The 16,184-nt window shown below is 49.9% G+C and overlaps 1 protein-coding gene across 2 annotated transcripts in view; it reads right to left on the reverse strand.

Moving 5' to 3' along the window:
* CFAP46 (cilia and flagella associated protein 46) overlaps positions 1 to 16,184 on the reverse strand; it is a 1,580,346-nt gene that overhangs the window by 791,700 nt on the left and 772,462 nt on the right. For both annotated transcript variants that reach the window (XM_069239769.1, XM_069239768.1), the window contains exon 40: positions 7,647 to 7,753. In XM_069239769.1, the coding sequence (XP_069095870.1) occupies positions 7,647 to 7,753 (107 nt within the window). The remainder of the gene's footprint in view (positions 1 to 7,646; positions 7,754 to 16,184) is intronic.

Below are 16,184 nucleotides of genomic sequence, written 5' to 3' on the forward strand. Positions count from 1 at the left end.
GGCCCCGCCTTCACTTCGGAGGAGTTGGCGAGACTGGTGGATGGGGTCCTACCCCAGTACACTTTACTCTATGGTCCTCCAGACAAACAGGTGAGTAAACTGTGAGCATGATGCGTGGGGCATGAATGTATGGATTGCTGTGTGTGTAAGCCCCGTGTAGGGGGGGCTGAGGGGTCCTGGGCAGAGTGCTGCATGTCTGGTGGTCAATGTCTGGGCGTAAGGGGATGGGAGGGATATTGGGCCATGAGTGTAACAGCCCGGACGGTATGACTAATCCCTTTTTCTATGTATATTTTCCTGCAGGTCAGCGCCCATCAGCAAAAGGGTATTTGGCGTGCCATCACCAAGGAGGTGCAGACCCTGGGGGTCTTTGACAGGCGGAGTACCCACTGCCGCAAACAGTGGGAGGACCTGCGCTGCTGGGCAAGGAAGACGGGGGAGGCCCAGCTGGGGCTGGCCTCCCAACGAGGAAAGGGGGCCCGTCGTACCCTGACCCCCTGATGTTCTGCATCCTGGCAGTGACCTATCCGGAGTTGGATGGGCGCTTGAAGGCATCACAGAAGCCACAAGGGGGTAAGTACAGATTCAGAATCATGACTTTGCACGCGTTAAGATTTTACCCAGGTGGGGGATGTGGGCTGTTGGTGCCCCTAAGCCAGGGCGAACATGGCAGGGTAGGTCCCTTGTTGGGCAGGCTCTGAAGCACATCAACCCCAGTAGTGTTAGTGGGCATCTACTACTGGCCAGGGTCCTGTGGGTTTCAGGTGTGCAGCTAATGGCATTAGACAATGTACCCCATGGGGTGGTGACTAGCTTTGTAACTGGTAGTGCATGGCCTAGTGCGTAGGGCTGATCCCTGTGTGTTGTGCACGCCAACAATAGTGTTCTTGCTGGCATTGACCAAGTGTATCCTCTGCCTCTCCCCCCCTTCTTGTTTTGTCACCCTGTCCTTGTGTGCATTAGCATCATCTGGCGGAGGAGCAGAGGCACTGGCGACGGAGGGAGCTGCATCCCACATGGGCCTGGAAGCCAAATCCACCGACGGTGAGGGCACCAGTCGGACGGAGGGCGAGGGGAGCATCACGACGGAGACAGGAGGGGACACTACCGACAGCGACTCCTCCCATGAATGCTCCCTGGCGGTGGCGGGCACCTCTGTGCCCACCCCAACAACAGGTACAGCCGCCACCCCCGTACCAGCACCGCCCTCCAAGCAGCCCCTCAGCGTGTTTCCTGTGCCCGCTCACCCAGGAGGGTGGGCATCTCCTTCACCTCAGGCACCTCAGGCCCTGCCCCAGTCAGCCCTGCTGCCCTCAGTGAGGAGGCTATTGACCCACTGAGATCCCTCACTGTTGGGCAGCCAACCATACTAAATGCCGTCAAGGGTGTTGCAGGGCATTTGCAACAAACAAATGCATATCTGGAGGGCATTCAATCTGGTGTGGCGGCCCAACAGAGAGCATTCCAGGCCCTGGCCTCCGCACTGATGGCAGCTATTGTCCCTGTCTCCAGCCTCCCCCCTCCAATTTCCTCTACCCAGTCCCAGTCCCCTCAACCCCAGCCTATCCCAAGCACACCTTCATACCAGCAATCACCCAAATCAACACATAGAAGTGGCTCAGGCAAACACAAGCACCACACTTCATCTCACAGGCACTCACACAAGCACCATCCCCATGCAGACACACCAACATCCACTGCCTCCACTGTTTCCCCCGTCCTCCTCCGTGTCCACCCCGCTCCCAGTAGCGTCTCCACTCACACCTGCATGCACTATATCCTCATCCACTACCTCCATCACCAGCACGCCTATCACTACACGCCCCTCAGTGGCAGTCACCACCCCCATCCATGCACACGTCCCCTGTGTCCTCTCCCACTGTGTCTGTGCCCCCTCCTCCCAAAGTGCACAAACGCAAGCACACACCCACCCAACAGTCATCCACCTCACAATAGCATCCAGCTCATGCACCTGCACCCAAACACAGCAGACTGACACCTCCTACAACTACTCCCTTTTCCTCCACTCCCAAACATTCACCCTCTTTCCACCCCAGTGTCCCTATGAAGCTTTTCCTCGCCAACATAGACCTCTTCCCTACCCCTACCCTCACCCACGTCCTTCACCTCGGGCCTGGGTGGCCAGAACCCAGCCCAGCACCTCAGCCACCCAGTCCACGGCCGCTGTGGGTGGTTTCTGCAGCTGGGAGAGGCTCCAAGGAGGCACCCGTCAGCCCAGCCAGTGTGCAACCAGCACCTGCCAAGGCCAAGAAGGGTCTGCCACCTGGCAAGAAGGGGACAGCATTCAGCAAGGGGAAGGAGGCACAACCAGCCAGCAAGGCCAAGTCAAAGACTCCAGCTGGCAGAAGCAAGGAGGCACCACCATCTGCCAAGGGCAGGAAGGGGCACAGAACACTAGCCATGGCACTTCAGCCGTCCAAGGCTGCAGGTGAAGGCATGGAGGCTACCACCACAACCGCCAGTATCGTCACCTGCACAGCGGCCAGCACCGCCACCTGCCCTGCCACAAGCAGCACCACTGCCAGCAGCAGCCCCAGTGGGCAGCCGTCTGAGGCTGCAGGTGAGGGTCTGGAGGCTACAACCAAAACAACCAGTATCGCCACCTGCACCACGGCCAGCACCGCAACCTGCCCTGCAGCAAGCAGCACCACTGCCAGCAGCAGCCCCAGTGGGCAACTGTCCGAGGCTGCAGGTGAAGGTCTGGAGGCTACCACCACCACTGCCAGCACCGCCACCTGCAGGGCAACTGCGATTCACTGAGCAGCCGTCACCACCGGAGAGCAGTGTGTAGTGGTGACTAAATGGGCTGCAGTGTGTCCTGGCCCCGCCAAAAGCTGTCATTGTGACAGCCAAGTGAAAGACTGTGACCTTGAACTCCAAAACATCTGCCTCACAGGGGGCAATGCCCCCTCCAGAACCAGTGGAAGAAGGCATCCACTCAGCCCCTCCTTGCCAGGATGAAGCACACTAGGCACAATGCCCCCTCCAAAACCAGAGGAAGAAGGCATCCACTCAGCCCCTTCTTGCCAGGATGAAGCACACTGGGCACAATGCCCCCACGAGAACCAGTGGAAGAAGGCATCCACTCAGCCCTTCCTTGCCAGGATGAAGCACACTGGGCACAATGCCCCCTCCAGAACCAGTGGAAGCAGACATCCAATCAGCCCTTCCTTGTCAGGATGAAGCACACTGGGCACAAGGCCCCCTCCAGAACCAGTGGAAGGAGGCATCCACTCAGCCTGTCCTTGCCAGGAAGAAGCACACTGGGCACAAGCCCCCCCCCCCCGAACCTGTGGAAGAAGACATCCAGTCAGCCCATCCTTGCCAGGAAGGAGCACACTGGGCACAAAGCCCCCTCCAGAACCAGTGGAAGAAGGCATCCACTTGAGAGACTGTGGCCCTGCACTCCCCAGGACCAATCAGTGGGTATGGAGACCCGTCCATGAGCAGTGGCGTTGTACCATCTTCTGGCAGAGGTGCCCCCCCCCCATTCCCTGTCCCCCTGAGGTGCCTGTGTGTTTTCGACCTGATGCCCCTGCAGTGTTCTCTCCGTATTGAGGCAGGAGTCAAGTGTGGCCTTGGCCTATGTGTTTTGGCCCAGTGGGCCACAGACAATTTTTGAGTGGGCATTGTCCCGCCTTTTGTAGATATTGTATATATTATACATACTGTTTTTTTCTTTATGAACGTATTTCTAAGTATTAGTAATATTACACTCATTTGACTCCATTCAGTTTGTCCTTGCATTATTCCTGAACGTTACAGGGTGTATATGTAATGTTGTTGCATGTGTTTGTGTGTATAGTATTGTGAGTGAGGGTGGGGGTGTTGCGTTTTCCGCGTGTGTGTCACTCTCTTTTTCCTCCCCCCGTCACTTGTGTGCTAGGTGCAGTACTCACCGTGGTCGTGGTCATCGGCGTTCATGTTCCTGGTGTATGAGAAGATACACCAGCATGGGGAACACCCGCAGCTCGGGCTCCATGGCGTCCTGGTTCTTCCTTGAGTGTAAAGAGGTGAGTTGTTTCCCTTCAGAGTACTGTTTCCGTCGTGCTTTTGATGGCGTTGGTACCGCCCCCGAAAAGCTGGCGGATTGTAATGGAGCGGGCGGTACATTGTCTTCTGCCTGACTGTTGGCGGTTACCGCCGCGGTGTTTGTTGCTACCGCCGTGGCGATCAGAGTGTTGAAGTGGCTGTATATGTTGGTGGTTTCCGCCGTGGTCATGATTCCATTTTTTTTTTACCGCCGGCCTGTTGGCGGTGTTACCGCCGCTTTAACACCGACCGCCAGGGTTGTAATGAGGGCCTGAGTCTTCATTGAGGATAACAAGCCAGAGTTTATTATTTCCTACCATAGGCATAAATCACTGACAAGAATAATAAACCATGTGCTTAAAGCCATAAATTACTGATTAGCACAATAAATCATGAGTATGAAACCATAAACTACAACTAAACATTGTAAATCACCGTCACCGCTCATAGGCGGGACTTCAATCCTCTCTCAACATTTGACTGCACACTGGATGTGAAGCTCCTTTGGGTTGAGCTCCACAGCTTGTACAGATTTTGATCTCCCCGGCTGTTCAGGTTGTGCATGGGCAGCAAGTGCAATGTCTGCTTTGTGACTACCCCTTTGCCTCTTTCCCTGGGTCCCTGCCTACTATAGAAACTTTATTCTTCTTTAGACCTCCTGGCCTCCCGTGGCTGTTCTTGATACCAATTCATGATGTTTCTGCCTCCCCACTAAATCGAGGGAGCATGCGACTACGACATCTGCAAACCTTGTTCCTCAGGTGTGGGTGAATGAACAGCTTCCCGAATGCAAATAAGGCTGTTGCCCGCTCCAGTCCTTTTATACTTTTTAGAGTTGAGCGCACAAGCGCTCCGTCCCTGTTGTTATCTCTCTTTGAGCTTTTAACCACACCCATGTCACGCCTGTCACTTTCATTGGTTCGTGGGCTTGCTTTTTAAATATATTTCATTAGTGAAAGGCAGGCATACCTCATGCCTTTTCCGGTGTTTAGCTCTCCTCGAGCGCACCGGCAAACTACTGAAAACATATGAGGACCTGTGTTTTCAGCCTGGTTTCTGAACAACTTTATCTTTTTATTTTCCACGCACTGCGATCGCGTTTTACATAGTGCGATCGCGCTCATATTTTTTCTTTCAATTCATAGGGCAAGAAAGCTCCGGCTAGGAGTTTACAACGCTAATAGCTCCAACTCAAGCAAATGCGAGACCCATTGCATTGCAAATGCTTGTTTACTTGAGTCACCCCTCTCACAGAGGCTTCTTTGAAACGTTCGACTCAGTCCCATCACTGGAATTTCACGCACTCTCTCGGATGCGTGACCTAGTGGTTGGGTGGCTTTCTGGTGCCATCCTGCCTCCTTTCTCATTTGTTCCCCAGCTTCCCCAGGGTCCTGCTTGTCAATGTGGGGGAGGGTCACCATCTTGAGGCCTTTGCTAGCCCTCTGCCTGCTGACCCTGCTCGGTTGTCCCTTACACCCATTGGCACGTTTGACTAGGCCGCTGAAGGCCCGCTACGCTAGCTAGGTCTGCGCTCAAGATCGTGAAGGGTATTTACATAACTGGTACCAATAAACCCTTGACTGCAATGAATGGACACTACACCATCCATGCATTTCGAAGCAATGAAGTACTCTTGACAACGTAAAGATTCGTGATAGATCTACTTCCTGTCAAGGTGTCAACTTCTTAAAATATAAAGTCCGGCTTGTTTTACCTTGGGCTTTACTATGCTATATTGTAAAAAGAATTACTGCAAAAGCTCAGACAATCCACTTTTGACTTAATGCTAGCTGGCAAACTACTGGATGCAGCACAAAAACAGACTTGTCAATCTGCAAATTTAGTTGTTTCTCCTGCTAAGGCACAACATAAGTTAACAAAAAAGATGTTTGTGCATAATGTTCTTTAACATGTGGCTTATGAAGCTTACTGTGTTCAGCTCCTAGGTTCTGGCTTGACGATGATTGCCAAACATACTGCTATTTGAAGAAAAGGAAACATCGGTGAAGCCTAAGCCGCTTGATATGAAGATGCAAGTGTGTCAGAGTTATTTGGACTTATCCATTTAGTATGTCATTTAAAACATCAACAACTGCACGAAACAGCAATGGAGAAATGTTAAAAGGGCCTCCCAAGAGGCAGCACTTTCAGGGGATGTGATAGAATTAAGGCCAGTCGAAATGTTAAACTTCCCTCTCAGAGTTCAGTTTGTAAAGTCTGCAGTTTATCAGCCCTGTGTTACCAAAAAGGTTCCCACAGAAAAAACGTTTTGGCTTGAAAATTGTCTTTTAAAACAATCGTGAGTGGATTTGTCAGATAACGATGTCTTTGTATTATTTAACACAACACTATTTTAAGAGTTGTTTTCTCTCGCACTTTGAAACTTAATAAACTCTGACAACTGTGTGAGTGTCACTAAAACTTTAAAAATGAAAATGTCCACGTTTATGGAAAGAAAACATCACAACTTTGCACAGCTTGGAATGTAGGTATCTACTAACGATATTAGTAGCGGGAAAAGATTCAAACTCGGTAGTGCAGCCTCAGAAAACAACCAATCATGACAAACTTTTGACTTGAATAGAGTTAAACACTTTCTGTGACCCACAAATTCAGAAAAAACTCTAATTCCAATTGTCATATTCGTTAAGATTGGTCGATTGGAAGACAGTTCACAAGATTAGGGAATAATGTGCGATTGCACATTACAACCAGCACCCCACCCCGATTTTTACTCTCCACATGGGAAGGTCTTCAAAATGTATCCACGCTACACTCGCATTACATAGGAAGTGGAACGAAGGGCTATCCAGTCAGAAATTAGCATTTACTTCCCTCTTTTTATGGCAAACTTTATATATGTATTTAGCAGCACTGGCTCCTCCGCTATGGTGGAGGAGGGTCGCCCCCCCTCATCAGCAGCAGCAGCTGCAAAACTTTAAAAGTAAAATGATAACAAATGATATTTATTATCGTTTTATTTATAAAATTGGCGGGGCCTGGGGGGATGACAGTCATGGAGAGGATTGTTGTGCACGCCCCTCAGTGCACATACAAGTTTGGCCAGCTGTCTCAGGACGGCCAAACACACATTCGCACTGAGCTCTCTCCAACCAGGCACTGTGTTGCCCGGTTGGAGAGAGCAGGCACAGTCTGCCTGGGAGCACAAAGCCAGGGTGCTCAGGCTAATCCTGACAGTGCTGTCATGCTGCCAGCAGCATGAGAGCAGTGCAGGATTGGCTGCAGATTGGCGGCAGAACAGGCTGGGAGCCTGTGCCTGCCCACAGTGCAGCGGAGAGCAGAAGAGCAGCGGTGCGGCGGGGTCAAGGTAATTTTTTTTATTGCTTTTGCACTGTCGCCAGCTGCGACGGGTATTTAGGATGTAAAATGTAATTGAGAATGTTTGAGAATGAACCCCCATTAAACTCTCTAGGGTTTCCGTCTCCAGACAGTATTTCTGTTGTGAATCCGAACCTGAAACTTGCCCTTGAAGAGGACAGATATAACACAAAAGACTGTGACGCAGGCTCCTACAGGAATGCTGACAGAAATCGACCCTAGTTATTGAAATTAAAATGAAGAGAAGACTCTACCTTGCTTCCAGAGACGATATGAAAAACCCCAGCTCTGATCTTCTATTTCCTCTTCTAGGGAGAAGGTTTTTAAATGCATTTATTGTAGTCTGCAAGATTGCGGCAGCCTGAAAAAAAGATTGTGAAAATAAATATACAAAAATGATGGACGTGAAAAATGTGCCAATATAGGTCACAATACATAACCAACCACACACCTGCTTCAAACAGTTCTATGTATATGGTTGTATGCCACAACCGGACTCTTCAAACTGGCGCCTCGGTGTCCTCTTATAGCTGCACACAAACAATGCAATTGCCTTAGACGGTATATATATATATATATATATATATATATATATATATATATATATATATATATATATATATATATATATATAGATATGTATATATATATATATACATGCATATATATATTTGTCTCCACTGCACACTAATAGTCTCATAAAAACTATCATACACCATTTTTAGACATGGACTCACACACAAAACAGTAAATGCTAACTATACTCTATTATAAATGTCAGCATTACCATGATTGAGTTGTGGGGGATGCTTAAACGAGAGGGACAACAGCAATTTAAGGGATAAACCAGCTACACACAGCTTTACTGTAAAAAGGCATAACAGTTGAGAAAACTGGATTTGCACCCTGCAAATTACCGAATACCATTTCCAGTTCCATAAAATATCACCTAGCCGTGTTGTTACCACAGTGCTTATGCTTTGATACCTTCTCCCTAGCACAACGTCAGAGCGTCCAAGCAGAGAATGAGACTCAGCAGTGTTGAAACTACGACATGAGATGTTACTGGCAGTGAAACCTCTGGAGGCCAATACGCTACACCGAAGAGAACACAGAAATACAAACAAAACACCAAAAGAACATACAAGCAAGGCATTTAAGTCAGGAAAAAACAAACTATACTTAAACAGAGCCACTAACATCGGCATACTTCCATAATGATGTGAAACGCATCATAATACGACTGTTGAGACCATACAGTCTTCATACAGACCAGAGTTCCTTCTTTTTTCTCTCCCTTTCTCTCTCTCAAGGACATCCTTGGCCAAACAAGTCTATGTCCTTGAAGAACAAGCTACTTACCTTCGGTAACGCATTACCTGTTGCAGACGTATTCTAGTTGCAGTTTCCTTACCATAGAATTTCCCCCAGGTGTCAGACTGGATCTGGAGATTCTTCTTTGAGCAGTGCCCTTGCGCACCATCCGGTGGTGTCGGTCGACTCTGTGTCCGTTATTGGCATCCTGGTCGCCGTGATGGCATCGGAGTCATATATAGGTGCCACCCCAGCCCGCTGACATCAGTTTCTTTTTATGACTTTCCACGCCAAAAGCACAGAGCCATGAAAAACACAGACTGGTGTGCCAGAAATAGGGCCCTGAAAGGGAAGTCCCTGTAACCAGAAATCAGTCCGCTGAGCGGGGAGGATGAGTGGGTCGGTAAGGAATCTGCAACTAGAATATGTTTCTACCAGATAATTCATTATCAAAGTTAAGTAACTTGTTCATCTACTAGAGAGTTCTATTTGCAGATTCCTTACCCTAGAATAGATACCCAAGCAGTACCATCTCCAGAGGAGGGTCTGCAAACCAAGATCATACTAGGAAGTTCTGCAGGACTGAACGGCCAAAGATGCTGTCCCTGCGGACCTGACTGTCCAGGCAGTAGTGTTTTGTGAACGTGTGAAAGGATGCCCACTTTGCCGCCTGGTAGATTTCCAGGACTGGAACTCCACATGCTAATGCTGTGGTGGCAGCAGGTGCTCTGGTGGAGTGAGCCCACAAACCCACAGGGTTTGCTTCTTAGCCAAAGCGTAGCACATTGTGATGCAGAGAAAATTTATCGAGAGTTGGCCCCTTTCTGCACTGCCCATCCTTTCTGCGCACCCACATAACCAACAAAATGTTGATTGTCTGCCCGGAAGTCTTTAATCCGATAGAAGTAGAACTCCAATACTCTTTTTGGATCCAGATGGTAGAGTATCTCCTTGTAGGAAGTTGGCTCTGTATATACTATTTCAATGTAAGAAATAGTGTGCACAGAGTCCAAGGGTTCCCCTTAGAGGTAAGATAGTGGCAAAAATAGATAATTCTAATGCTCTATTTTGTGGTAGTGTGGTCGAGCAGTAGGCTTATCAGAGGGTAGTGTTAAGCATTTGTGGTACACACACAGGCAATAGATGAGGAACACACACTCAAAGACTTACTCCAGGCCAATAGGTTTTTATATTGAAAAATATATTTTCTTAGTTTATTTTAAGAACCACAGGTTCAAGATTTACAATTAATACTTTAAATGTCAGGTACTTCACTTAGATACTTTAGGAACTTTGAATGAACACAATATTATGTACAGTCTTTGTAAAAATGGCAATAAGCTATTTCAAAAGTGGACACAGTGCAAAAATCAACAGTTCCTGGGGGAGGTAAGTAAAGGTTAGTTTTGAAGGTAAGTAAAACATTTACAAGTCTCAAAGTTGGGGCATAGGTAGCCCACCGTTGGGGGTTAAAGGCAACCCCAAAGTTACCACACCAGCAGCTCAGGGCCGGTCAAAGAGGTACCCAAGACACATAGGCTTCTATGGAGAACAGGGGTGCCCCGGTTCCAGTCTGCCAGCAGATAAGTACATGCGTCCTCGGGTGGCAGACCACAAGGGTTTTGTAGGGCACCGGGGGGGGACACAAGAAGGCACAGAAAGTACACCCTCAGCGGCACAGGGGCGGCCGGTTGCAGTGTGCAAACAGGCGTCGGGTTTTGTATAGGAAGTAATGGAGGGACCCGGGGGTAACTTCAACAAAGCAGGCAGGCACTGAGGGGCTCCTTGGGGCAACCACCACCTGGGCTAGGCAGAGGGTCGCCTGGGGGTCGCTCTTGCACTGGAGTTCGGTTCCTTCAGGTCCTGGGGGCTTTGCGTGCAGTGTTGGTTCCAGGCGTCGGGCCCCTTGTTACAGGCAGTAGCTGTCAGGGGGAGCCTCTGGATTCTCTCTGCAGGCGTTGCTGTGGGGGCTCAGGGGTGTCGTCTCTGGTTACTCACGGGCTGGCAGTCGGCGGGGAGTCCTCCCTGAGGTGTTGGTCTTCTGCAGGTCTAACCGGGGGCATCAGGTGCAGAGGATGAAGTCTCACGCTTCCGGCGGGAAACGTGAAGTCTTTAGAAGTTGCTTCTTTGTTGCCAACAAGTAGCTGGTTTTGAACAGAGCCGCTGTTCACAGGAGTTTCTTGGTCCTTGGGTGCAGGGCAGTCCTCTGAGGCTTCAGAGGTCGCTGGTCCCTGTTGGATGCGTCGCTGTTGCAGTTTTCTTCGAAGTTGGGAGACAGGCCGGTAGGGCTGGGGCCAAGGCAGTTGTCGTCTCCGTCTTCTCTGCAGGGCTTCAGGTCAGCAGTCCTTCTTTGTTAAGGTTGCAGGAATCTAGTTTCCTAGGTTCTAGGGTGCCCCTAAATACTAGACTAAGGGGTGTGTTTAGGTCTGGGGGGCAATAGTCAATGGCTACTGTCCTGGAGGGTGGCCACTCCTGTGGGGAGGGGGGCACATCCCTAATCCTATTGGGGGAATCCTCCACACTCAAGATGGAGGATTTCTAAAAGCAGGAGTCACCTCAGCTCAGGACACCTTAGGGGCTGTCCTGACTGGTGGGTGGCTCCTCCTTGTTTGTCTAATTATCTCCTCCAGCCTTGCCGTTAAAAGTGGGGGCAGTGGCCGGAGGGGCGGGCATCTCCACTAGCTGGGATGCCCTGTGGTGCTGTAACAAAAGGGGTGAGCCTTTGAGGCTCACCACCAGGTGTTACAGTTCCTGCAGGGGGAGGTGAGAAGCACCTCCACCCAGTACAGGCTTTGTTCTGGCCAAAGAGTAACAAAGGCACTCTCCCCATGTGGCCAGCAACATGTCTGGTGTGTGGTAGTCAGCCTACACTGGAAGTCGGGTTGGTATTCAGGGGGCACCTCTAAAGTGCCCTCTGGGTGTATGTTACAATAACTTGCACACTGGCATCAGTGTGCATTTATTGTGCTGAGAAGTTTGATACCAAACTACCCAGTTTTCAGTGTAGCCATTATGGAACTGTGGAGTTTGTGTTTGACCAACTCCCAGACCATATACTCTTATGGCTACCCTGCACTTACAATGTCTAAGGTTTTGCTTAGACACTGTAGGGGCATAGTGCTCATGCACATATGCCCTCACCTGTGGTATTGTGCACCCTGCCTTAGGGCTGTAAGGCCTGCTAGAGGGGTGACTTACCTATGCCACAGGCAGTGTGAGGTTGGCATGGCACTCTGAGGGGAGTGCCTTGTCGACTTAGTCATTTTCTCCCCACCAGCACACACAAGCTGGGAGGCAGTGTGCATGTGCTGAATGAGGGGTCCCCAGGGTGGCATAAGACATGCTGCAGCCCTTAGAGACCTTCCCTGGCTTATGGGCCCTTGGTACCAGAGGTACCAGTTACAAGGGACTTACCTGAGTGTCAGGGTTGTGCCAATTGTGGAGTCAAAGGTACAGTTTAGGGAAAGAACACTGGTGCTGGGGCCTGGTTAGCAGGGTCCCAGCACACTTTCAAATCATAACTTAGCAAAGGCAAAAAGTCAGGGGGTAACCATGCCAAGGAGGCATTTCCTTACACTCCTCTTCATGAAAAGGATGTGGGATGCGAAAAACATAGGCAACTTGATAGATTGGCCTACATGGAAGGGCGTGACGACTTTAGGGAGGAAAGAGGCCCTTGTAAAAAGCACCACTTTGTCAGAATGGACAGAGAGAAAGGGTGGCTTTGAAGAAAGAGCTTGCAGCTCACTCTGCGTGCAGAGGTGATGGCAATGAGAAAGGAAGCCACAGAGAACAATTATGAAGGGGCTCAAAGGGAGCGAACATAAGGTAAGTAAGTACTCAGTCCAATTCCTACATGGACATTATGAACAGGGTAAGTGGAAAAATGTAGATAAGACCCTTAAGAAACCTCTCAAAAACGGGAGATTTAAACAGGGACGGTTGATCTGATAGTCTGAGAAAAGTAGAGATGGCGGACAGGTAACCTTGAAGAGTGCCCATAGCAGAGCCCTGCTGGACAACAGAGAGTACAAACAAAAGGACCTCAGAGATAGGTGAAAAATGGTGCATACTATTTTAGTGGAGGGACGCCTGGCTGCCAAGATCACATTGCAGATTTTGGGCAGAAGATTGAAAGCTGTCAACTGCCGCCACTCAATCTCCACACAATAAGGCAGAGACTGGCCAGGTTTGGGTGGAGAACCGTCCCCTGCTGCTGCGACAGAAGATCCCATCAAAGAGGCAGTCTGAGTGGAGGATCGATGGTCATGCTCAGAAGCTTGGCAATATCACAAAATAAATGAAATAATGGATGGAACACTCACCCCCAGCTGCAGATCTGGGTTTAATCCATTGTTATTTTGCTTTCCACTTCACCACAGTTCAGACCCAGCTATATGACAATCAGTCCTGACCGTGCTCCCAATGGGAGCAGTCCAGCCCAAACTGCCAAGCCAAGTCCTCCCTGGACAGGACTCAAGCTTTGTGGGACAGGTTTCAGGGTATCACCCTTCATCACCCAGGCTAGCTTGAATCCAGTGGTGCAGCAAGCGAGGGACCCACGTCTGGGCATATCATACCCACTTAGGGCGCACAAGGCAACATCATAAAATAAAATTATGGATGGAGTGTTGAAACTTTTCAAACACTCACCCCCAGTCACAGCTCGGTATACCATACCCTGGAGCCTCAAGGATTACTTGGGCCCGGTCGTTTTTGATCCTCTTGAGAACTCTGGGCAGAAGTGGTATATGCGGAAAGGCATATAGGAGACCTGAGTACCTCGAGACAAAAAGCATCACAAAGCGAGTGCCGCCTTGGAAACTCCAGCGCGCAAAACATCTGACATTGCACATTCTCTGCAGAGGCGAACAGATCTAATCAAGGCTCTCCTCACTGGTGAAAGAAACCTTGTACCACCTCCAGATGGAGACGCCATTCGTGACTGGCCATGCATTGACGGCGTTGAGATAGCCCATCATTTATGCTGAAAACCCAGGGATATGCCCCGATGTTCCAGCCATTTCCAGAGGTGTAGTCTCTCCTGACAAATGGTCCACGAACTCACTCCGCTCTGCTTGTTGCAATACTACATGGCATGTTTATAGTGAACCCCAGCGAATGCATGAGATTCGCTGTAGTCTGGAGGTAGGAGACAACAGCCTGGGGTTGGGCCACCTTCAATAGCCAGTCGTTGAGGTAGGGGAAGACTGAAACCCCTTCCTGTGCAGAAGAGCTTCGACCACCGCCATCAATTTCGTGAACACCAGAGGGGCACTGGTAAGGCCAACGGGGAGCACAATAAACTGGAAGTGCTCATGACTTACCACAAACTGCAAGTAACATCTGTTGGCAGGCAGGACGGGAATGTGGAAGTAGGCACCCTGCAAGTATAACGCTACCATTCAGTCTCCAGGGCAGATGATACCTGAGCCAGAGCGGAGCATTTTGAACTTCTCCTTTCTGAGAAAGAATGACGGACCGGAGGTCTAGGATAGGGTGAAAGCCCTTGTCCATTTTGGGCACCACAAAGTAGCAGGACTTCTGGCACAGTGACCCTCTCTAAGGCTCCCTTAGTCAAGAGAGCCATAACTTCCTCGCAGAGAAGTGCCAAATCATCTTCCGTCATCCGATCGTAGGATGGTGGCATGGCTTGAAGGGTAGGGAGTAGCCCCTTCGGACAATTTGCAAAACCCACCTGTCCATCCCGATGTATTCCCAGTGACGGCAGATGATGGCAAATCTTGCCTCCAACTGGTCCAGGATGAAGCAACAGAATAGGAAGGTTTGGAGGGTGCAGCGGGGGTGGTGGAGGACTGGACCGAACGCTGGCTCCCTGAGCCACGGGTACATTGGATCCCACATCCGTGGCCTCACAGAGACTGGGCAGCATGCACGGCATGGTGGCTGGGGGGAAATGGATTCAGTTGGGTGTCCCTTTATTAGAAATGGGGTCTTTGGCTGGCAGTCAGGTTACCCCCTGTCCAAGCAAGGACCCTCACTCTAGTCACGGTAAAGGAGAATCACCCTCAGCTAACCCCCACACCCACCCTTGGTAGCTTGGCACAAACAGGCAGGCTTAACTTCAGAAGCAATGTGTAAAGAATTTGTACCAACACACAGGAACTCAGTGAAAACACTACAAAATGATACAACACAGGTTGAGAAAAATAGATAATATTTATCTAAACAAAACAAGACCAAAACGACAAAAATCCAACATACACAAGTTATGAATTTAAAAAGCAAAAAGAGTCTTAAATCCTTTAGAAAACAGAGAGAACGCTGTTAGCGTACAAAAGAACCTGGGTAGCATCAAAATAACACTGCACAGGTAAGTGCGTGTCGGAAAAGGCCAGTAATGCGTTGATTTCCCACTCGCAAAGAAGACCGTGCGTCATTTCTCCTCCGGTCGGGTCGGCGTGCGTCGTTTCTCCTGTCCCGCAAGAGAACGATTTGTCAATACGGACAGGGACCTCGGGTCTGGACAGGCTTTGCGTTGTTTTTCCACGCCCAGCGATGTTGCATTGAAAATTCCGGTCACCCAGCATCACAAAACTGTGCTGCGTGAGGATTGCGTCATTATCAGCCTCCGTTAGCGGGTGTTGCGCGTCGTTTCTCCAGACGAGTTGCATCGATCTTCCAGCTGCGATGCAGGTGGAGCGATGATTTCAGCAGCGCGTCGTTTATCAGCCACAGCACGGAAGGTGCATGGAAAATTTCCCCGCACGTCGGTCTGTGCGTGGATTTTCAGTCTGGGTATGCCAGCTTCACCTTTCAAGGGATAAGCAACTGGATAGAGCACCACTTGGCAGGGCAGGAATCTCAGCAGAGAGTCCAGGTGCTGGCAGGGGAAGTCTTTGATGGCCCTGAGACTTCAACAACAGGAGGCAAGCTCAGTACAAGCCCTTGGAGGTTCTTTACAAACTGGAATGCACAACAAAGTCCAGTCTTTGTCCCCTTACACAGGCAACAACTGCAGGATAGCTCCACAAAGCATAGTCACATGCAGGGCAGCACTTCTACTCAGCTCTTCAGCTCTTCTCCTTGGCAGAGGTTCCTCTTGATTCCAGAAGTGATCTGATTTTCAGGTGTTTGGGTGCTCTTCTTATACCCCTTTCTGCATTTGAAGTAGGCCTACTTCAAAGGAAAGTCTCTCTTGTTTGTGAGATCCTGCCTTGCCCATGCCAGGTCCCAGACATACCATGGGGCTGGAGACTGCATTGTGTGAGGGCAGGCACAGCCCTTTCAGGTTTGAGTGACCATTCCTCCTCTCCCTCCTAGCACAGATGGCTCATCAGGATATGCATGCTACACCCCAGCTCCCTTTGTGTCCCTATCTAGAGAGGGAAGCAAACAGCCCAACAGCCAAACTAATCCAGACAGGGAATCCACAAACAGGCAGAGTCACAGAATGGTTTAAGCAAGAAAATGCCTACTTTCTGAAAGTGGCATTTTCAAACATACAATCTCAAAAC

Source organism: Pleurodeles waltl, chromosome 6 (genome assembly GCF_031143425.1).
Source record: "Pleurodeles waltl isolate 20211129_DDA chromosome 6, aPleWal1.hap1.20221129, whole genome shotgun sequence".
NCBI classification, from domain to species: Eukaryota; Metazoa; Chordata; class Amphibia; order Caudata; family Salamandridae; genus Pleurodeles; species Pleurodeles waltl.